Source organism: Nycticebus coucang, chromosome 3, assembly GCF_027406575.1.
Source record: "Nycticebus coucang isolate mNycCou1 chromosome 3, mNycCou1.pri, whole genome shotgun sequence".
Taxonomy (NCBI): Eukaryota; Metazoa; Chordata; class Mammalia; order Primates; family Lorisidae; genus Nycticebus; species Nycticebus coucang.
The window spans coordinates 98,516,319-98,539,032 of record NC_069782.1 but is presented as its reverse complement, the minus strand read 5'-3'; the positions used below and the strand labels follow the sequence as shown (position 1 = coordinate 98,539,032).

Here is a 22,714-nt window from a genome sequence, read left to right as displayed (position 1 = left end):
ACACGAAAGATGCCCCCCAAATGACCATTTTAAAGTACAAGCTCTAATCTGCTTTGAGGGTCTGCAGGAAACTTACTGATGCTATTGTTTTGGTGCCAGAGTTCTAAATTGGGGGTTAGGATTAAAAAGGACCAAATATGACAGCCGATATTTCAAACTGAAGTCAGTGTTCCTTACTGGACAGCTCGCTGGGCTGGGGAGTGCTGGGGTTGTTTGCTGCACTTGGAAGAGTGCAAATGTCTCCCTGGGCTGCAGGATGCACTTCTGGCTGGTTCCAAGGGGCTGCTGAAGGTCAAAATATGCACTCTTTGTGTCTTTGTGCCACAATGTTTAGATTCTGAGGCCCTCTCCTGAGCAGGAAATGGTAAAGGAATCAGCAGGAAGCCTAAAACAAGGGAAAGGAAACTCCTCCCTCCTATCAAGGGACAGGCAAGGGTGAGGATGAAAATGGAAAGTGGGCATGTGCATTAAATGTCTGGGGCAGCAGGGGAGTGGATGTGTTGAAATGGAGAGTGGTTGAACTTTGAAAGGAAGTAAGGAAAAAATTACATGCTCCAAGGGCAAGGATATGTGATAAACTGGTATTTATTATATGACTTTAATACGGAGACTTCATCCTCCAGAAATCTGTACCATGCCTGGGAGCAGGAAAAATGCTCCTTTATTTACATGGGGCAGAGGTTTGTGTGTTTGCTGAGTTCTGGTAGCCCACTGAGAGAACAACCTCCCTCTGTTCCTGGATTTCTGGCTTATTCAGAGGACCCAAAAATCAAGTTGAAAATTTTTAGCAGGAGAAAAGATGGAGGTTCAAATGGAATCGAATCATGAGACATGCTCAGTGTGAAGAAGCAGAGGCCTGGAAAATAATTTTGCTGTGTTACAAGTTCTTTGTCACTGAAGATCTTCACTGTATGTTTGAGGTAGAGGGACAGCCAATGATCTGACAGGAGAAACTGAGTCCAGGATGAAGGAAACTGTTCATCTGAAATCCGACAACACATTCTTGCAGACTAGAATTCAACTTTGAAGTTTTAACTTCTCAAGCTTGGCTCAGCAAGTTATGCTACGCCCTTATGAAAAAGGAAAGTAAGCACATCTTACACTGAAGGTGCTCAGTGAGGAGAAGGCAGCACCTGGCTCTCTTATCTCATCAATAATGCAGTAGACTGTTAATGTGAGCAATCTCGTGTTTAGATTGTCACCTGAAGAAAGGAAAAACAAACCACCCTGAATGCTGATTCTACTGTTTTGGTGGGAAAAAATTTCTAACAGGCAAGCGGCAAACAACTGAACTTTTGAGAAAGCGGGCCTGGGAGAGTCCAGTGCAGTTTCATAACGGGTATGAATAGTTATTTTGCAGCCTCCCCCTCACCCCCTTTTTGGGTATTGATGTGGATCTCTTACTATTTGTTCAGGAAGTTGTGACGTGTGTTCTGGGCAGGGTTTGAGGTTTTGGAACATTTTCTAAAAGGGCCAGAGAGCACCCTGCTACACTTTCTAATCGCGAGGTTGGTGTGCGGCTGGCAGGGCCCGGCGAGCTGGTTATGATGCAGTGGCCACTCAAGTGCAGTGGGCTTGTCCTTGCTGTTGCCCTCCTCCTGGTTTTGGGATCCTCTGTTCAAGGTAAGACTCCTCTGTAATCTTCTTAGGACTCCCCCAGAGTCCATGCATGTTATAATAAAGTACAAAATGTAGAATACTGAGGGAAAGGAGGCAAAGAAGAAGGATTTGGGGTGGCTGAACTCCTTAGTGTGAGTTCAGTTCAATACCAAGAAAAATTAAACTTGGAGGCAGGTAGGGTCTTGTAAACTCTTACAATGATGGAAATGTGCTATTTTATTTTTTGGATGAAAATATGTGGTTTTTAAATTTTAAAAGCTCAAGAAAGGAATATAGAAAATGACCCATGTAGGGCGGCACCTGTGGCTCAGTGAGTAGGACGCCGGCCCCATTTACCAAGGGTGGCAGGTTCAAACCCGTCCCCGGCCAAACTGCAACAAAAAATAGCTGGGCGTTGTGGCGGGCGCCTGTAGTCCCAGCTACTCGGGAGGCTGAGGCAAGAGTAGCTGGAGGCACTCTACCCAGGATGACAAAGTGAGACTCTGTCTCTAAAAAAAAAAAAAAAGGAAAAGAGAAAAAGAAAATGACCCATGTATCTGATGCTTGGAGGAGTCGGCACCTTTGAGTGTTTTGGAGAATCTACCTACCCCTAGTGTCTGTATCAGCCCCAAGTTTTTTTTTTTTGTAGAGACAGAGTTTCACTTTATTGCCCTCGGTAGAGTGCCGTGGCGTCACACAGCTCACAGCAACCTCCAACTCCTGGGCTTAGGCGATTCTCCTGCCTCAGCCTCCCGAGTAGCTGGGACTACAGGCGCCCGCCACAACACCTGGCTATTTTTTTGTTGCAGTTTGGCCAGGGCTGGGCTTGAACCCGCCACCCTCGGTATATGGGGCCGGCGCCCTGCTCACTGAGCCACAGGCGCCGCCCCAGCCCCAAGTTTTAATGCATTCTGGTGGACTTATTATTTTAATACCAGGAGATGCTATTTTTTAATCGGGGTAAATTGGACTGTGTGTATTCTTTCTTTTTTGACTTGGTTCTTACTGAAAATTCAATTATGGTTAGTCACAATTAATACTAACGCTCTCAGAATTCAGAGAGAAGCCAAAGAATGTTAGTCTTAGTGCTGTCGTTCTGTTGCTCAGAGAAACATCCCATTGAAAATACCTTCTCAGGTTTCCCTGTCATTTGGGGTTGTTTAGTCAGACTGGAACAACTTCAAACCTCTAATGACTAAGAAAATAAAATGATCAGTTTCTAGGAAAAATGTCATTTCTTCTTCTTTGGTAAGTAAGGAATTGTATCTAATAAGGCAGAAGTCATGGCCTAATAAATAGAAGGCAGAAGTTGTAGAAGAAAAACATTACGTTCCCTCAGATGGTAAGGGAAATGTTGAGTCACAGTGACACACATGTCCTGGCTTTGTTGCTTCGAAGTGACTTCTACTTGTCATGATCTTACTTCCTACGGAAATGAAATCTTGCAATTGATCTCAGAGACATTCATCTTATATTAGATATTTATAGGTCAGGTGCAGCGGCTCACGCCTGTAATCCCAGCACTCTGGAAGGCCCAGGTGAGAGGATCCCTTGAGCTCAGGAGTTCTAAACCAACCTGAGCAAAAGGGAGACCCCATCTTTACTAAAAATAGAAAAAATAGCCAGGGAGGGTGATGTGGTGGGCACCTGGGATGCCAGCAACTCGGGAGACTGAGGCAGGAGGATTGCATGAACTCAGGAGTTTGAGGTTGGGGTGAGGTATGCTGATGCCATAGCACACTAGCCTGGGCAACTGAGTGAGACTCTGTCTCTAAAAAAAGGAAATTTATAAATTCATTTTCTTGTAGTTAACACTGAATAAAAACACTAAGTAAAATTGCTGAAAATTCATTAATCTATTCATTTCTAAAGTATAAAACATTGTTAATTGTAAGGAACTTTACTTGGATCTTTTTGGGAAAATCTTCAGCTCGATGAAATAATTCTCTATTACATCTGTATTCTGGCAAGATTGAGAGTAGTGAGGTTCATACTTGTAGCACAGACTTGAGTGACCAAGGGTTGTTGGCACACCCCAGTCAGAGCTATTTAAGTCTCTGTATTTTCAGAATTTCTCAGAAATGTTACATTCTCCACTATGATTGATTAAATAAAGATAGAATGAAAACAAAAAAGTTCCTTGTATAGTATGTATTTATTAGAAAGAAATGAAGAAGAAAGCAATCATTATGAAATCATACAAAATACTAGCAGTTCTGTTATCACCTGGTAGATGTAGCTCTCTGTTAGAAAAAGAAACCAAAAAAGGAGACAATGACTAAAGTGACCAACTAGGGTGTTTCCAAGGAAAGTAACTTGGAATTGAACTAAAGGGTTTGTGCCCACCTCTGAATGTGAAGGGAAATAGATGCCCACCTCCGGCTGCTTGTATGAATGATGGTCGTGCAAAGACTACGTACAACACCACTTCATCCTCCCTCCACATGATGCCAGATGTGATCTGGATGAAATTCTTCCTTCATCTTTTAAAAAATGCTTTACTGAAACCATCGATTGGACTGATCAAATTAACTAGGCTTTTGGCTTGATTTTACTGAGCATATTCAAAACTATCTTAGTTACTGTATTAGTTTGCCCAGGCTGCCATAACAAAGCACCACAGAATGTGTGGCTTAAACAACAGAAATTTATTTCCTCACAGTTCTGGAGATTAGAGTCCATGATCAAGGTGTTGGCAGGGCTGGCTTCATCCTGAGGCTGCTCCCAGCTTATAGACGGCCCCTTCTGCCTTGTCTTCATATGGCCTTTCCTCCACACATCTGTGTCCTAACACCCCTTTGTTATAGACACTGGTCATTGGATGAGGGCCACCCCAATGACCTCATCGTAACTAATTACATTCGTAATGACCCTCTTTCCAAATAATCTCGTATTGTGTGGTACTCCAGGTTAGAACTTCAACATATGAAGTGTATTTTTACTATAAGTCAAAGCCAAGTAGGCCAGCCATGGTGGCTCACGCCTGTAATCCTAGAACTTCGGGAGGCTGAGGCAGGTGAATCCCTTGAGTTCAGGAATTAGAGACCAGCCTGAGCAGGAGGGAGACCCCATCTCTACTAAAAATTGAAAAACTAGCTGGATATGGTCACAGGTCTGCGCGTACAAGCGCAGGCATGTAGTCCCAGCTACTCAGGAGGCTGAGGTAGGAGGATCAATTAAGTCCAGGAGTTTTAGGTTGCTGCAAGCTATGATGCCACTAAACTCTAGCTGGGGGTGATAGAGCAGGACTCTGTCTCTCAAAAAAAAAAAAAAGAGAAAGAAAAGCTAAGTAAACACCTGGGGTAAAACTGTATCTGCTGAGCACAAAGAAATGGAAATTGGGGATTTGTGGGAAAACCTGGAGAGCACAGATGGCTAATCTATTTAATGTGGAGCTCAGGAGATTATTAATGAGACCTGTGAATCCTACACTCTGCTTGTCTAACTTTTTCAAAGATAGAAAATGGAACTCCAGGGCAGCAGCTGTGGCTCCGTGAGTAGGGCGCCGACCCCATATACCGAGGGTGGCAGGTTCAAACCCAGCCCCAGCCAAACTGCAACAAAAAATAGCCAGGCATTGTGGCGGGTGCCTGTGGTCCCAGCTACTTGGGAGGCTGAGGCAAGAGAATCACCTAAGCCCAAGAGTTGGAGGTTGCTGTGACCTGTGACACCATGGCACTCTACTGAGGGTAACGTAGTTAGTGAGACTCTGTCTCCAAAAAAAAAAAAAAAATCTGTGAATCTTGCCCAGGGCTCATTACAACTAATTAATGGCAGAACTGGTTATCTGATTTCAAGGTCAGAATTAACTTTTTACTGTAGCTGATGGATTAGAGGTCTTCTTTAATTAAAACAAAAAACCTTCCTTTGACTATAGCCCTTGCCAGGAGGTTCCCCACTGAGTTGAGGGAGAAATTGAAAGTAAACTTAGAGCTTTTTATAGCGCAAGGGTGGGGGAGCTTATGCATCTTGTAGAATTGAGAGGCTAGTGAGAAGTAACTCTACCTCAGACAATGCTACCATTTTGAATGAATCAAAATGAGCTTTTTAGAAAAAAAAAAAGAACAAAGAAAGAAAGAAATGGTCTTTCTCTCCCCTTCACCGTAGTTAAAAATAGGAAATTAGTAAATTGTGATTATTTTGGGAGAAAAACTGGTACCATAATATAAAAAGATATAGGGAAACTACTGGAGAAAGTTGTTTGTTCCGGTAACGTTTACTCACAGAAAGTATTTTGGTAAAGCAAAACTTGGGAGTTGAGGGATGGTAGGAGAGCAGAAGAGATTCAAACAAAAATTCTTTCCCCTGGAATTCATTACAAAATTAATCAGAAGGTCCTATCAGTAGGTCTTATAGGAAGGTAACATTTCTGTCCACGAGTATACTCCCTTTTCCTCTTCTATTTATTTTTTAAATTACAATAATCACAAGACATTTATCTCAGGCAAGATAGAGTTAAGATGCTGTCACTTCGGGGGCTGGAACTGTACATTTTCGCATCTTGCCGACACTCTTGAATAACTAAGTCAGGAATTTTGTGCTTTATTTTATTTTATTTTATGTATTATTTTTTTATAAACCCACTTTGTCGCCCTTGGTAGAGTGCCGTGGTGTCACAGCTCACAGCAATCTCCAACTCCTGGGCTTAGGTGATTCTCTTGCCTCAGCATCCCAAGTAGCTGGGACCATAGGCACCCACCACAACACCCGGCTATTTTTTTTTTTGTTGAAGTTTGGCTGGGGCCAGGTTTGAACCCACCACCCTCCGTATATGGGGCCAGCACCCTACTCACTGAGCCACAGGCACTGCCCTTGTGCTTCATTTTAAAGTACATTTAATGTCATCAGCCCCAAATTAGACAGACTTTTGGAGTGGGAACACTTCTACTTTTGATTTCATTATACATTTTTTTTTTGAGACAGATTGGCACTCTGTTGCCGCAGGCTAGAGTGCCATACTGTTAGCCTAGCTCACAGCAACCTCGAACTCCAGGGTACAAAAGATCCTCCTGCCTCTGTCTTCGAGTAGCTGGGACTACAGATGCCCACCACAGTACTCAGTTAATTTTTCTATTATTATTAGAGACTGGTTCTAACTCTTGCTCAGGCTGTTCTCCAACTCCTGAGCTCAAGGGTCCTCTTGTCTGGGCCTCCTTGAGTGTTGGGATTACAAGTGTGAGTCACCATGCCTGGCCTCATATATGTATATATATAGAGAGAGACAGATAGAGTCTCACTATGTCACCCCTCTGTAGAGTGCAATGGCGTCACAGCTCACGGCAACCTCAAATTCTTGGCCTTAAGTGATTCTTTTGCCTCAGACTCCCAAGTACCTGGGACTACAGGTGCCTGCCACAACACCTGGCTATTTTTTTGCTGTTGTTGTAGTTGTCATTGTTGTTTAGCAGGCTCAGGCTGGGTTAGAACCTGCCAGCCTTGGTGTATGTGGCTGGCTTCCTAATCACTGAGGTACGGGTGCTGAGGCTTATTATATATTTTTTAACAGCTTTATTAAGATAGAGTTCACATACCACACAATTCACCCATTTAAAGTATTTAATTCCATAGTTTTCTCTATATTCATAGAATTCTACAACCATCACCATAGTTGCTTTTAAAACATTTTCAACATGCCCTAAAAGGAAATCCTCTTTATAAATTTTAATAGCTGAGTTTCTGGACTCTGGGGGACTTTTGTATTTTAGAAATATTTTTTACTAATTTGCCAAAGCAGGACTTGTTATACTAGTGAAAAGATGTGGCCTTTCACCTGCATGCTTCCTCCTAAAGCATTGTTTTTCTTTTTTGTTTAATTTCTCATGTACACAAACGTTTTCTCAGCTTGATAGTCACTGTGTCAGCCACATGCAGAGGAGATGGCTGGGATCCGTCCAGGGCAGTAGCCACGAGCCACCTGTGCTACTGAACTCTTTGAGACATGCTGTGAATACAAAATATATATGATTTGGAAGACTCAGGATAAAAAGAGAACACAAACTATCCCATTAATAACTTTCACATTGATTACATGTTAAATGAAAATATATTGGGCTAAGTAAACTATTAAAATTAATTTCACGTTTTTATTTTTAAAAATATGGCTGGTGGGGCGGCACCTGTGGCTCAATGAGTGGGGCGCCGGCCCCATATGCCGAGGGTGGCGGGTTCGAACCCAGCCCCGGCCAAACTGCAACAAAAAATGGCCGGGCGTTGTGGCGGGCGCCTGTAGTCCCAGCTGCTCCAGAGGCTGAGGCAAGAGAATCGCAAAAAAAAAAAAAAAAAAAAATGGCTGGTGGAACATTTGAAACACTATGCAGGTTGCTTTATGTCTCTGTTGGACAGTGCTGGTTTAGACTGTGTGGGGTGTAAAGACATTGCCCTCTGCTGGAGGAGATGCAAGTTTGTTTTTTTTTTTTTTGAGACAGCGTCTCAAGCTGTCGCCTTGGGTAGAGGGATGTGACATCACAGCTCACAGCAACCTCCAACACTTGGGCTTAAGCAATTCTCTTGCCTCAGCCTCTCAAGTAGCTGGGACCACAGCTGCGCACCACAATGCCCAGCTGTTTTTTGCTTGTAGTTGTCATTGTTGTTTGGTAGGCCCAGGCTGGATTTGAGCCTGCCAGCTCTGGTGTTTGTGGCTGGCACCCTAGCTGCTAGGTGCCGAGCTGAGTTTTTTTTTTTTTTTTTTTAATCATACCTATAAGAAAATGTTCCTAAGCAGCCATTGGATGCCAAACTAATGCTGCCTCAGGGAAAAATTAGAAAAGGAGTAAGAAAGAGCAAATCATATGAAATAAACTACTCTGTGAAAAGCTTGTGCTGGGCGCTTCACATTGTTTTACCTCATTTAAATAGCAATGTTTTGGGATACCATTATTCAGATTTGAAAGACCATAAATAGAGGATCAGAGAGGTACTGCATGGTAGAATATGAATTTAAATTTAAATTTAAATTTACGAGCTCTCTACTTTCAGAGATAAGTCGTTGCTCTCATCCTCCGCATCATCAGAGAAAGTAGCATTAAAGAGCTCTGACCATGGTTGTAGCTGGGTACCATTCTAAGAACCTAACATTCATATCTCATATCTATTGTTGTCCCCATTTTACAGATGAGGATACAGAGGCATAGGAAGGTTAAGGTGGTCAAGATCACACAGCAAATAAGCGGCAGACATGGAGATGTAATTGTACCTGCCTTATCCCCAGCCTCCAGGCAGTGATGGAGCTAACCCATTTTGGGCAACTAGCTATCTCAGACTGGACATTGTAAGCTATACTCAAGAGCCATAGGGAAGATTATGATAGAATATTAGTTCCTTTGAACTAATTTTCCCAAAAGAAAGGAATTCCTTTCCCAAAGGAAAGGAAAGGAAGTTAGTTCCAATAGGAGAATATTTACTTTATTCTACATTGGAGCTTTTTAATATTTATATTTTTAAAAGAATATTGTTTAGACCGGGGCGCAGTGGCTCATGCCTGTAATCCTAGAACTCTAGGAGGCTGAGGCGGGTGGATTGCCTGAGCTCACAGGTTCGAGACAGCCTGAGCAAGAGCGAGACCCATCTCAAAAAATAGTCAAGTGTTGTAGCACGTGCCTGTACTCCCAGCTACTTGGGAGGCTGAGGCAAAAAGATCAGTTGAGCCCAAAAATTAATAAATATTAGTACAGCAATTCTGAAAACAAAATGAGAAAAAAATCACCAAAGATCCTACTACGAAGTTATTTTTGTGTATTTCTTCCCATTTTCCTCCAATGTTTGCATAGTTGAAACTATTATGCATACAAAGTGGTATTTGGATTTTTTTCATTCATTTTTAAATGTGGGTTCTTCCTGCAATACTACATAGTTTTTTCCCCTAAGACCCACTTTTTCACCATTTGGTCAATATTCTCTCTCTTGAGTGTAATTTATCTGAGTGTTTCCATTGTTTTGTGCTGGGCTTTAAAACCCCATTTCCTGCTTTAATTCTAGACATGTTCCTTCTTGCTAGGTAATTACTAGTAGCACTTGTTAGTTAAAATAAAGTGTGTGGGCTCAGTGCCCGTAGCATAGTGGTTACTGTGCCGGCCACATGCGCCAAGACTGGTGGGTTTGAACCTGGCCTGGGCCAGCTAAATAACAATGACAACTGCAACAAAAAAATAGCTGGGCATTGTGGGAGGTGCCTGTAGTCCCAGCTACTTGGGAGGATTAGGCAAGAGAAGCACTTGAACCTAAGAGTTTGAGGTTGCTGTGAGCTGTGACACTACAGCACTCTATCGAGGGCAACATAGTAAGACTCTGTCTCAAAATAAATAAATAAATAAATAAAATCAAGTGTGTGTTTGGGGTGGGGAGGAGATGAATCTTCTGAAGAGTAGTGAAATCTTTCTCACGCCTGGGCTCCATCCTTACTAAATTGAGGAATGAGGATTTTATTTCATGAGCTAATAAAGGATCTCCCATATAACCTCATAACACTAGATTTGGGGGTTCATCCATAGAAATTAAATTCAAAAGATGCTGTGAGAAACTCAGATATTCCAACTCACCTGTTCCTTCATGAATAGAGGAGGCTTGTTCTTATGAAGAAAGAGGATACGTTTTTTATTTTCTTTTTGAGATAGGGTCTTTCTCTGTTACCCAGGCTAGAGTGCAGTGGTGTCATAGCTCACTGTAGCTCCAAACTCTAGGGCTCAAGTGCTCCTCCTACCTCAGCCTCTCAAAGTGCTAGGATTACAGGATTGGACCACCACATCAGGCTGGGGACATGTTTTTTTTTTTTTTTTGAGACAGAGTCTCATTCTGTCACCCTCAGAAGAGTGCCATAGTGGGGTGGTGCCTGTGGCTCAGTCGGTAAGGCGCCGGCCCCATATACCAAGGGTGGCGGGTTCAAACCCGGCCCTGGCTGAACTGCAACCAAAAAATAGCCGGGCGTTGTGGCGGGCGCCTGTAGTCCCAGAGAATCGCTTAAGCCCAGGAGTTGGAGGTTGCTGTGAGCTGTGTGATGCCATGGCACTCTACTGAGGGCCATAAAGTGAGACTCTGTCTCTACAAAAAAAAAAAAAAGAAGAGTGCCATAGTGTCACAGCTCACGGCAACCTCTAACTCTTGGGCTTAAGTGATTCTCTTGCCTCAGCCTCCCAAGTAGCTGGGACTACAGGAGCCCGCCACAATACCCAGCTATTTTTAGAGGTGGGGATCTTGCTCTTGCTCAGGTTGGTCTCCAACCTGTGAGCTCAGGCAATCCACCCACCTCAGTCTCCCAGAGTGCTAGGATTACAGGCGTGAGCCACCGTGCCCTGCACCAATACCTATTCTAACCTAAAACTCTCTCCTACTTTTTGGAGTATTATGAGGACAATGTATATAAATGGCTGGCACATTGTGAATGTTGCTATTAAATTAATGGGCATAAAACCTATCTACATTTTATTTTCTCCTAAAGTGAGAATCTATTTAATTAAGAACATCTGGCTTGGCATCTGTGGCTCAAGCGGCTAAAGCACCAGCCACATACACCTGAGCTGGCAGGCTTGAATCCAGCCCAGGCTGGACAACATTGTTGACAAACAACAATGATGGCTGCAACCAAAAAATAGCTGAGCGTTGTGGCGGGCGCCTGTAGTCCCAGCTACTTGAGAGGCGGAGGTGGAAGAATCGCTTGAGCCCAGGAGTTGGAGGTTGCTGTGAGCTGTGATGCCATAGCACTGTACCAGGGCGGCAGCTTGAGGCTCTGTCTCAGAAAAAAAAAAAAGAACTTCTTAGGGACTGAGTGATCAGAAGCTGTGTAGTAAATGCTGATTAACCATATGGATCCTTGTTTGGGCAGGTTACCCTATGCGAAGAGCCAGGTACCAGTGGGTACGCTGCAATCCCAACAGTAATTCTGCAAACTGCATTGATGAAAAGGGACCAATGTTTGACCTTGTTCCAGGTGAATCCAATAGGATTCTCCCTCCAAGGACTGACCCTTTTTCGTAAGTGGACTTTCTACTGATTTTAATTTTTTTAATCTTTTTTGGGGGGGAAGTAGAGACAGGTCTCCCTATATTGCCCAGGATGATTTTGAACTTCTGGCCTCAAGCAATCCTCCTGCCTCAGTCTCCCAAAGTGCTGGGATTACAGAAACAAGCCACAGTGCCCAGCCTGATTTTAAAGTGGTTGTAATTTCACAACTTCTGTTGAATTGTGGCACAGAAGTGGGCAGATTGTCCAGAGTTTTTCTGCAAGTGCTTATTTTGGTTGTTTGGTTTTTATTGTACAGTATATGGTAAAATTGCACTGTATATAACGGTATATTACAAGTGGAAGTATATGTAATTCAACATTTTTGCCAGGTTTTTTTTTATGGGTGTTAGAGATAATCATTACTTTTTCACAACAGGTACTGAAATGATAGGACATTATTTTATTTATGTAAACAAAAAGCACTATAGATTAAAATCCATTTGGGAGTTCAATGATGAATGGATAAACAAAATGTCATATATCCATACAAAGGAATATATATTTTTTTGAGATAGGATCTTAAGCTGTCACCCTGGGTAGAGCTGCACCCTTGCAACAACCACTTTAAAATCAGGCTGGGCACTGTGGCTTGTTCCTGCAATTTTACCTTATATTGTACAATAAAAACCAAATTACCAAAGCAAGTGCTATGACTATGGCATCATGGCTCACAGCAACCTCCAACTCTTGGCCTCAAATGATCCTCTTACCTCAGATCTTCTATTTTTAGTAGAGGCAGGGTCTCGCTCTGGCTCAGGTTGGTCTTAAACTTGTGAGCTCAGGCAGTCCACCCACCTTGGCCTCCCCGAGTGCAAGTTGAGAGGTGTGAGCAGTGCGCCGGCCCAGAGGAATACTATTTGACCACAGAATGAAGTACTGATATATGCTATAGCATAGATGAACCTCAAAAACATTATTCAGAGTGAAAGAAGCCAGGCACAAAGAGCCTCATGTTGTATTATTCCACCTATAGGAAATGTTCCAAATAGGCAAATCCCTAGAGGCAGGAATTAGAATAGTGGTTGCCAGGGGCTGGGGAGAGGGAGAAATAAGGGAGGACCGTTAATGGGTAAGAGTTTTTTTGGGGAAGTGTGATTTAAATGTTCTGAAATTATGTAGTAATGTTTTTTTAAAATTAGAGAAAAGAAGAATTCATGGCCATGACTTGTAAAACAAAAATCAAGCCTCTTCTTGATCAAATAAAACCAACTTTAATCTTGTAAAAAATACTCATAAATAACAAAAATTTGAATTATTTTAGAATTCATTATTTCAAGGAAGACCAACATTATATAGCATGTAGCAGAAATGTATTAAGAAAAGGATTATCGGGCAGCGCCTGTGGCTCAGTCAGTAAGGCGCCGGCCCCATATACCGAGGGTGGTGGGTTCAAACCCAGCCCCAGCTGAACTGCAACCAAAAAAAAATAGCTGGGCGTTGTGGCGGGCGCCTGTAGTCCCAGCTACTCCGGAGGCTGAGGCAAGAGAATCGCTTAAGCCCAGGAGTTGGAGGTTGCTGTGAGCTGTGTGATGCCATGGCAATCTACCGAGGGCCATAAAGTGAGACTCTGTCTCTACAAAAAAAAAAAAAAAAGAAAAGGATTATCAGCACTTTGAGAGGTTGAGGTGGGTGAATCACTTGAGCTTAGGAGTTGGAGACCAGCCTGAGCAAGAGCGAGACCCCATAAAAATAGAAAAAACAAACCAGGCTTTGTGGTGGTGTCTATAGTCCGAGGCTACTCAGGACAATGAGGCAAGAGGATCACTTGAGCCTAGGAGTTTGAGGTTGCTGTGAGCTATGACACCATGCTCTTTACCAGGGGCAACAGAGTGAGACTATGTCTCAAAAAAAAGAAAGAAAGAAAAAAAGAAAAGGATTATCATAAAAGTTTTCATCTTTAAACTCAAACCTAGAAAATCACTATTCTCAAATCCAGGTAAATCATCATGCCCCAAACCAGGAAAACCCATTACCGTTTTGGGGATTCTGGTGACTGTGTATCACCAACCTTCAATGCATTAGAGATTATATATAGCAATTCCTAAAATGCAACTTTGCAGTCCTACCCCTATGCTCTGATTTTAAGACCACAGCATTAAGTTTGAAAGTAATATTACAGGGCGGCGCCTGTGGCTCAGTGAGTAGGGTGCCAGCCCCATATGCCGAGGGTGGCGGGTTCAGGCCCAGCCCCGGCCAAACTGCAACAAAAAAAATAGCCAGGCGTTGTGGCAGGCACCTGTAGTCCCAGCTGCTTGGGAGGCTGAGGCAAGAGAATCACCTGAGCCCAAGAGTTAGAGGTTGCTGAGCCGTGTGATGCCACGGCACTCTACCGGAGGGCGGTACAGTGAGACTCTGCCTCTACAAAAAAAAAAAAAAAAAGAAAGAAAGTAATATTACAGCATCCTCCATTGCTTGAAGTCATGGACTTCAACGATAATTCATTTAAATCTAAAATGTTACAGGGGGCGGTGCCTGTGGTTCAAAGGGGTAGGGCGCTAGCCCCACATGCCAGAGGTGGCGGGTTCAAGCCCAGCCCTGGCCAAAAACTGCAAAAAAATAAAAATAAATAAAATGTTACAGGAATAACCCAAAATCTCCAAAACAACTCTTTCACATCATTGCTGTACCCTGCCTTTGAAGCAAATCCTCAGAATGTTTCTGAGCTTTATTGCCCTGTTCTGCCTCTGAGGACTGGCACCATTGCTCTGGCTGTTGCTAAATTTGTAACCACCACCCAAACCAGAAAATAGCCCCATCTTTAGCATTCTTCAGCTGAATGAATCCAGGTTGAAGGCGGGGCAATTTTGTGGGAGCTATACAGAGTGTGTGTGTTTCTATGTGTATATATATTTTTTCCTTTCCTTTTCTTTTTCTTCTTTTTTTTAAGACAAAATCTCTGTTGCCCAGGCTAATTCCAGTGGCCTGGTCGTAGCTCACTGCAGGCTCAAACTCCTGGGCTCAAGTGATACTCCTGCCTCAGCCTACCAAGTAGCTGAGACTACAGGCATGTACCACCTCACCCAGCTAATTCTTCTATTTTTAGTAGAGATGAGGTCTCACTATGTTGCCCAGTCTGGTCTCTAAATCCTGGCCTCACGTGATCCTCCTGCCTCAGTATTTTAAAGTGCTGGGATTACAGGCATGAGCCACCATACCTGGACTGGGATGTACTTTTGGGGGAAGAAACTGAGTGTTACTGAATGTTAAAACGCTGGCATAAGGGGCGGCGCCTGTGGCTCAAGGAGTAGGGCGCCAGTCCCATATGCCGGAGGTGGCAGGTTCAAACCTAGCCCTGGCCAAAAACCACAAAAAAAAAAAAAAAAAAGACACAATTTGGGCGGCTCCTGTGGCTCAAGGAGTAGGGCGCCGGTCCCATATGCCGGAGGTGGCAGGTTCAAACCCAGCCCCGGCCAAAAAAAAAAAACGCTGGCATATATGAGGTATAATGCTTATCTTAGCTTTGTTGAAACACTATAAACTACTATAATTTTTATTTATTTATTTATTTATTTATTTGAGACAGAGTCTCACTATGTTGCCCTGGGTAGAGTGCTGTGGCATCACAGCTCACAGCAACCTCAAACCCTTGGGCTTAAGTGATTCTCTTGCGTCAGCCTCCCAGGTAGCTGGGACTATTGGTGCCTGCCACAATGCCCAGCTATTTTTTGGTTGTAGTTGTCATTGTTGTTTGGCAGGCCCGGGCTGGATTCGAACCCGCCAGCTCCCGTGTATGTGGCTGGCACCCTAGCCGCTGAGCTACAGGCACCAAGCCATAATTTTTATTTTTCGAGACAGAGTCTAACTCTGTCACCCTGGGTAGCTCATAGCCACCTCAAACTCTTGGGCTCCAGTGGATCCTCTTGCCTCAGCCTCCCTAGTAGCTGGGACTATAGGCACCTACCACCACACGTGGCTACTATTAGAAGTTTCATGAAAATTTTAATTTAGGAAAAAATGTCAAATGTCTAGGTAAAATTAGTTGTTTGTCCTCTCTTCAGCAAGAAAATGAAAATTCTTTTTTTTTTTTTTAATGATTCCTTAAGTGAATTTGAAGTACAGGATCGCTGTGCTAGAGGTAAGAGAATTAACAGTTGTGGTCAGCACCTGTGGCTTAGTGGGTAGGGCGCCAGCCCCCATATACTGAGAGTGGCGGGTTCAAACCCAGCCCTTGCCAAACTGTAACAAAAAAAATAGGCAGGCGTTGTGGCGGGTGCCCGTAGTCCTAGCTATTTGGGAGGCTGAGGAAAGAGAATTGACTAAGTCCAGGAGTTGGAGGTTGCTGTGAGCTGTGTGATGCACAGCACTCTACTGAGGGCGGTAAAGTGAGACTGTCTTTAAAAAAAAAAAGAAAATTAACAGTTTTATATGAGTCTACGATAGATGTGGAATTGACAAGTATAATGAGTACTTGTCAATACTCATTGTCCATTAGGTACAGTATGTATAGACAAATACATAGGAAAATTTGACTTCTTTTGCTTTAGAGCATTGAATAATTGGGAAGTTTTTAACTTAATTTGAGCAATTGGGTAGCTGCATTTATTCATTATCTTTAAAAATTTATTATGCTTATCTTCCTCACATATCAAATTTTACTGGTTTTTTTCCATTTTTCTTTAGAATGACAAGACTGCGGAACTTGAATGATATCTTTCCTCTTTCTGAAGACGACTCTGGGTCAGGCTCTGGCTCTGGCTCTGGCTCTGGCTCAGGATCTGGATCTGGAAGTGGCTTTCTAAATGAAATGGAGCAAGAATACCAGCCAGTAGATGAAAGTGCTGCTTTCTACTACAACTCTAGGTCTCTTGACAGGAATCTGCCTTCAGACAACCAGGACTTGGGTCGAGATGGACCAGAAGAGGATTTTATTATGTAAAAGAAAGGTTTCTGCACCCTGACATCAGGCAATGTATTCAGTATGTTTTGTGTACCATGGTTAAATGATTCCTCTTGGGACAAAGAGTTTTATAGAAATTTTAAGGCATCTGAAAAAGAAGCTTAAATTTCATCATTTTTTTCCTTATGAATTCTTAAAAAGTTATGCTTTAATGCTGTTATCTATCCTGTTATTCTGGAAAATATCTGCATTTTTGGGTATAATATTCAACCAACATCACTGTGAAATTGATTAGATTCCCATTCTACAAAATTTCTTTAAATAATAAATTATACTTTTTAAAAAAATTCAGCTTGAGGAGCAATTGACAGGCAATATGTCATACCTAAGTCTTCAGAAACCTGACTCAGATTGCTAATTATAGATATATCCCTTTTCTTATGAAAATAAGACAAAAGACAAGGCGAAACACTGAATTTATAGAATGGGTATTTGACATGTGTTACAATGTGAAGTACTCTATACTATTACCATTAGACATGTTTGCAGAGCTGGTGAACATGATCTGATAGCTGTTAAAATTAGAAACTTAAGACCTAAATTAAAGTACAGTTGTGTTCTCAATACCTCAAATGGCTTTACCTTTTATTCTGGATATCTATGTATTTTCAAATGTTACTCTATTAAAGCAGAAATATAACTAAAGTGTTAAGTTGTCTGGAGTCTCTTATTCTAACTCAGGAAATAGCCTAACGTAGTAGCTCAAGCACTGAGAGGCCAAGATGTGTGAATTGCTTGAGCTCAGGAGTTTGAGACCAGCCTAAGCAAGAGCAACACCTCATCTTTAAAATTAGCCAGGTGTTGTGGTGGGCACCTATAGCCCCAGCTACTCAGGAGGCTGAGGCAAGAGAATCACCTGAGCCCAAGAGTTTGAGGTTGCCGTGAGCTATGATGCCACAGCACTCTGGCACTCTACTGAGGGCAACAAAGTGAGACTCTGTCTCAAAAAAAAAAAAAAATTAAAAATAAATAAATAAATAGGCTCGGTGCCTGCAGCTCAAGTGGCTAGGGTGCCAGCCACATGCATGGGAGCTGGAAGGTTCGAATCCAGCCCAAGCCTGTGAAACAACAATGGCAACTGCAACAACAAATAGCTGGGTGTTGTGGCAGGTGCCTGTAGTCCCAACTACTCAGGAGACTGAGGCAAGAGAATCACCTAAGCCCAAGATCTGGAGGTTGCTGTGAGCTGTGACAACACGGCACTCAACCCAAGGTGACAACTTGAGACTCTGTCTCAAATAAATAAATAAATAAATAAATAAATAAAATTATTCTACAGTGAAATTTTGCAACCGGGATCATGTCATCTTAATTGGGAGGTAAAGGAAGCAATCATGCCTTCACCAGAAGGTTACACTTGTCAAAGTACTTCCTCACCTGAAGGATAGGCCCATCTCTGTTCCTCTTGGTTCTGAGAAGCCCACCAGCATCACTGTCATGGATTCTGTTGGGCACTGTTCCAGATTCCCTTCTCAAAACTGAGGAATTACTTAAATTAATCTCTGCTGAAAAGAGCCATCTGGCCCAAAATCATGCCTTTTTGCAGGGTAGCCTGCATCCAATGACTGGTTGATGTGGGGACATATAAAGGATCCAGTTACGCTGTGGCAAGTATATAAGTACTGATTCCTTTAATGGCTAACCAACCAAACGGCCCTATGGCTATTCACTTGGATACTATCTACTGGGGAATATTTAAATGTTCCAAAGACAGTTGGTCACAAGATCTGAACTGATTTTGATAAAGGGGCCCAAAGCATCATCCTAGCCTCCCTGTTACTGGGTGCATATGGTGGCCAGATAGTAAGGGGATTCTTCACCCAGGTCAGTTTCATAGTTGTCATTTTTCTAGTCCCTCAGTACATGTGTATAATTAGAATCAGCCTAGTTGGTAGTTAGTATAACCCCCCCTTTAGTTTCTTGATCTGTGTGATAGGAGATACTGTAATGGGAAAGACCGAGTGGAAATTTCTGAAACTACTCTTCCCCTTTATACAAATAAATCAAAAATAATATTTCATCTGAAGGAAAATGTCAGAGATTAGTATTACCTTTAAAAAACCTAAAGAATAGGCAAGGTGCAGTGGCTTATGCCTATAATCCTAGCACCCTGGAAGGCCAAGACAGGAGGATTGCTTGAGGCCAGGAGTTTGAGATCAGCCTGAGCAAGAAAAAGGCACTATTTCTACAAAAAAAATCGACAAGTCAGCTGAGCATGGTGGTGTGCATCTATAGTCCCAGAAGGCTAAGGCAGGGGAATTGATTGAGCCTAGGAGTTTGAGGTTGCAGTGACCTATGATGACATGACCACACTCTGGCCTGGGTGACCGAGACTCTGTAACAACAACAACAACAACAACAACAACAACAAAAGAAGTCATCTGGGGTCAAGGCATGTGACTGGACCAATGAGGGAAGACATAAATGATAGAATCAGGTGTACCTGCCCAAATAAACTTGCCTTGCCCAGGCAGGGTCAGGTTCATGGCCTGCCCAGGAAGTGTAAGACTCATGTCCCTCTGAGGAAATAGGAATGCCACCAATTCTGGCTGCCCTAACCCTTTAAATCCCTATCTGCCATAGCCCATGTGTGGATTTCTCCCTAGTCAGGAATCTCACCTCACCTGCACTCCAGATGGAATAAAGGCCACTTTAATTGCATGAACTGGAGCTCTGTCTTCCTTTCATCTAGTGTCTCACAATGATTTTATCCTTGGGTCCAGAACCTTTCAATAAAGTGTGAAGATCTTGGCCAGGCCTGGTGGATCACGTCGGTTATCCTAATATTCTAGGAGGCTGAGGTGGGAGGAATGCTTGACCTTTGGAGTTTGAGACCAGCCTGAGCAAAGTGAGATCCTGTCTGTACTAAAAATAGTCCCAGCCCTGGCTTGGTGTTTGTGGCTCAAGCCGCTAAGGCACCAGCCACATACACCTGAGCTGGCGGGTTCGAATCCAGCCCTGGCCTGTCAAACAACAATGACGGCTGCAACCAAAAAGTAGCTGGGCATTGTGGTGGGAGCCTATAGTCTTAGTTACTTGGGAGGCAGAGGCAGGAGACTTGCTTGAGCCCAGGCATTGGAGGTTGCTGTGAGCTGTGATGCTATGGCACTCTACCCAGGGTGACAGCTTGAGGCTCTGTCTCAAAAAAAAAAGTCCCAGCCCTTGGGAAGGTTGAAGCAATAAGATTGCTAGACCCCAGAAGTTTGAGGTTCTGTGAGCTAGGCTAAGTGAGGCCCAGCTCTAGCCCAGGTGACATAGTGAGGCCCTACCTCAATAAAAAAGTGTGGGGAAAAAAAATGTGAAAATCTTTGTATCAGGTGTTAATGACCATCAGAAGGGATCTATCATAGGAGAGACACAATGATCTGGTAGGAAAAAATGACTTGGGTGGATGGGCCACTCTGTTGCTGTCCACTGGGCTACTTGGTCGATATGACGCAGAGGAAGCACCGCAGACGAAATGAATAATTTTTAAAGGGAAGGCTGGTGCTTGCTCAGGCACATCAGCAATCACCTGTCTTTATTCACTTTCTTATATATCTAAACTCATCAGATAAAAATAATCCAAGAATAAAGAAGACAAAATGTAAAGATTCCTTATCAGGGTTAATGTAGCAAAGTACGCACACACCTTTCTAAACTAAGAATGTCCTGTTTGGAGATAAACCACAAATGCACTGGGTTGTCTGTTCTGTTTGCCCACTTCCCTATATGACTAATTGAAAGTTATTATGTAGGACGGTGCCTGTGGCTCAAGGAGTAGGGCCCCCGTCCCATATGCCAGAGGTGTGGCGGGTTCAAACCTAGCCCTGGCCAAAAACCAAAAAAAAAAAGAAAGTTATTGTGTAAATTGAAGTAGGGAATTGAGTGCAAAGGCCCATTGCCCCAGACAGATGATCTGTCTCCAGCTGTGACTTGGCGGGACCCTCAGGCACATTCTTTCCTTTAAGATGTAACTGCCTGTATTTTTCAGCAAGGCTGCTTCTGCAAGCTGGGGGAGAATATCCCCCAAAACTCACATCTAGCCCAAGTACTGAAAATGTTCCTTCTCAGGGCCTCATACCTCGAGGAGCACAAATGAGACTGATTTACCTTACAAGGGTGCAGGAGACTGTGCCCCTTCAGCCACTGAAGAGCTTCTAGAGGAGTGGCCACAGTGGCAGGTGTGGAGGCTCCCACTGACCAAGACTGATCTAGCTATTAATGTTGTCAAATGTCCAAGATGCTAGAAACAGAGGTCATTGCTGAGTCACTCATATGGCACCATCTCTGAAGGAGATGTTGGTGGCCAGCTGGCTATATTAAGTCTCTTCCATCTTAGAGGGGCCAGAGATTTGTTCTAACAGGAATAGACATGCATTTCTGGGGTAGGTTTGCCTTTCCATGAGGTCTCTACAGCATCAATATCTAAGGGCTTACAGAGTGCTTCATTCACCAACAGAATTTTGCATACAACATTGTGTAGTAAAATTACAACAAGGAAATCACATGGCCATGGGATCTATCAGGCCCACCATGATAGAATGATGGGCCTGTTGAAGGCACAGCTGAGATGTTAGCAGGGCTGATACACTGAGCTTGGCCAACATCCATGATGCAGTGTATATGTTAAATCAATAACCTTTATATGGTGTTTTGTCCTTAATAGGTAGAACGCATGAGTCTGGGAACCCAGGAGTAGAAGTAGGAGAGAACTCAGAAAACATCAAAACTACTTGAGGCGGTGCCTGTGGCTCAATGGTAGGGTGCCAGCCCTATATACTGAGGGTGGTGGATTCGAACCTGGCCCTGGCCAAACTGCCAAAAAAAAAAAAAAAAAACTACTTGAGGAATTTGTGCTTCGTAGTCCTGCAACTCTATGGTTTACAGATTTAGAGATCACAGTTCCCTGTGGGAAATGTTACTACCAAGGGACATAGTAAGAGTCCTATTGAACTTTAAGCTACGGAGAAGTAATGAGACTGGTAGATAGAATATGAGTTTTAGAAATGCAAAGTCCTGGCTTAAATATCAGTTTTACTCTTTATTGTATAACTTTAGATAACTGATCTAATTTGGCTAAGATGTCTGGGGAGGGCAGTTATAGTAAAGGGGTTAATTGTGTGGACTTCGGAGCCAGATCACCTGGGTTCAGAGCTCTGTCACTTACCAACTAGGTAACCTCAGATGAGTTTCTCTCTCTGTACTTCAGTTTTCTCCTCTTTAAAATGAAGATAATTTAGCAGGGCGTTGTGGCGGGCGCCTGTAGTCCCAGCTGCTCGGGAGGCTGAGGCAAGAGAATCACGTAAGCCCAAGAGTTAGAGGTTGCTGTGAGCTGTGTGAGGCCACGGCACTCTACCCGAGGGCAGTACAATGAGACTCTGTCTCTACAAAAAAAAAAAAAAAAAAAAAAAATGAAGATAATGAGGCTTGGCGCCCATAGCTCAGTGAGTAGGGTGCCAGCCACATACACCGAAGCTGGTGGGTTCAAGCCTGGCCTGGGCCTGCTAAAGAACAATAACAACTGCAACCAAAAAATAGCCAGGTGTTGTGGTGGGCACCTGTAGTCCCAGCTACTTGGGAAGCTGAGGTAAGAGAATTGTTTAAGCCCAAGAGTTGGAGGTTGCTGTGAGCTGTGATGCTACAGCACTCTACTGAGGGCGACATAGTGAGACTCTGTCTCAAAAAAATAAAAAAAATGAGGCTAGGGCGGCACCTGTGGCTCAAGGAGTAGGGCGCCGGTCCCATATGCCGGAGGTGGCGAGTTCAAACCCAGCCCTGGCCAAAAAAAAAAACGAGGATAATGAAAGAATCTACCTTATGGATTTATTGGTAAGATTAAATAATGTATGCAAAGTCTAGGAACAATGCTATTGCGTGATTAATAAACATGGGCTATTACCATTATCTGTATTGTAGGTTAACATCTGCCATAGGGGTATTGGGGAGATTGAGGCAACATATATGACATGATTAGCTCAGGGTTTGGCCCATAGTAGGCCCCTAAAAATTATAATTATGAAAATATGTGTTATAGCTACTTCATAAGATTATTTAAAAAATTCCATCTATGCAGCTCAGTTCAGTGCCCTTAACACAGTGGTTACGGCACCAGCCACATACACCAGGGCTGGCAGGTTTGAACCCAGCCCTGGCCTGCTAAACAACAATGACAACTACAGCAAAAACTAGCCAGGTGTTGTGGCGGGCACCTATAGTCCCAGCTACTTTGGAGGCTGAGGCAAG

General features: G+C 43.2%; 1 protein-coding gene across 1 annotated transcript; it reads left to right on the top strand.

The window, feature by feature from the left end:
• Positions 1 to 1,466: 1,466 nt before the first annotated feature.
• Positions 1,467 to 17,131, top strand: SRGN (serglycin). The gene is made up of 3 exons (XM_053582278.1): positions 1,467 to 1,623; positions 11,414 to 11,561; positions 16,213 to 17,131. The coding sequence occupies exons 1-3, from the start codon at positions 1,545 to 1,547 to the stop codon at positions 16,466 to 16,468; spliced, it is 483 nt and encodes a 160-aa protein (XP_053438253.1). The 5' UTR covers positions 1,467 to 1,544; the 3' UTR covers positions 16,469 to 17,131.
• The last annotated feature ends 5,583 nt before the right edge of the window (positions 17,132 to 22,714 follow it).

Bases quoted from the DNA above. Each gene is read 5' to 3' on its own strand.
- SRGN (XM_053582278.1), top strand. From the start codon at position 1,545: ATGATGCAGTGGCCACTCAAGTGCAGTGGGCTTGTCCTTGCTGTTGCC. The intron at 1,624-11,413 runs GTAAGACTCCTC...TTGTTTGGGCAG, and splicing joins TTTGGGATCCTCTGTTCAAG to GTTACCCTATGCGAAGAGCC. The intron at 11,562-16,212 runs GTAAGTGGACTT...ATTTTTCTTTAG, and splicing joins CCAAGGACTGACCCTTTTTC to AATGACAAGACTGCGGAACT.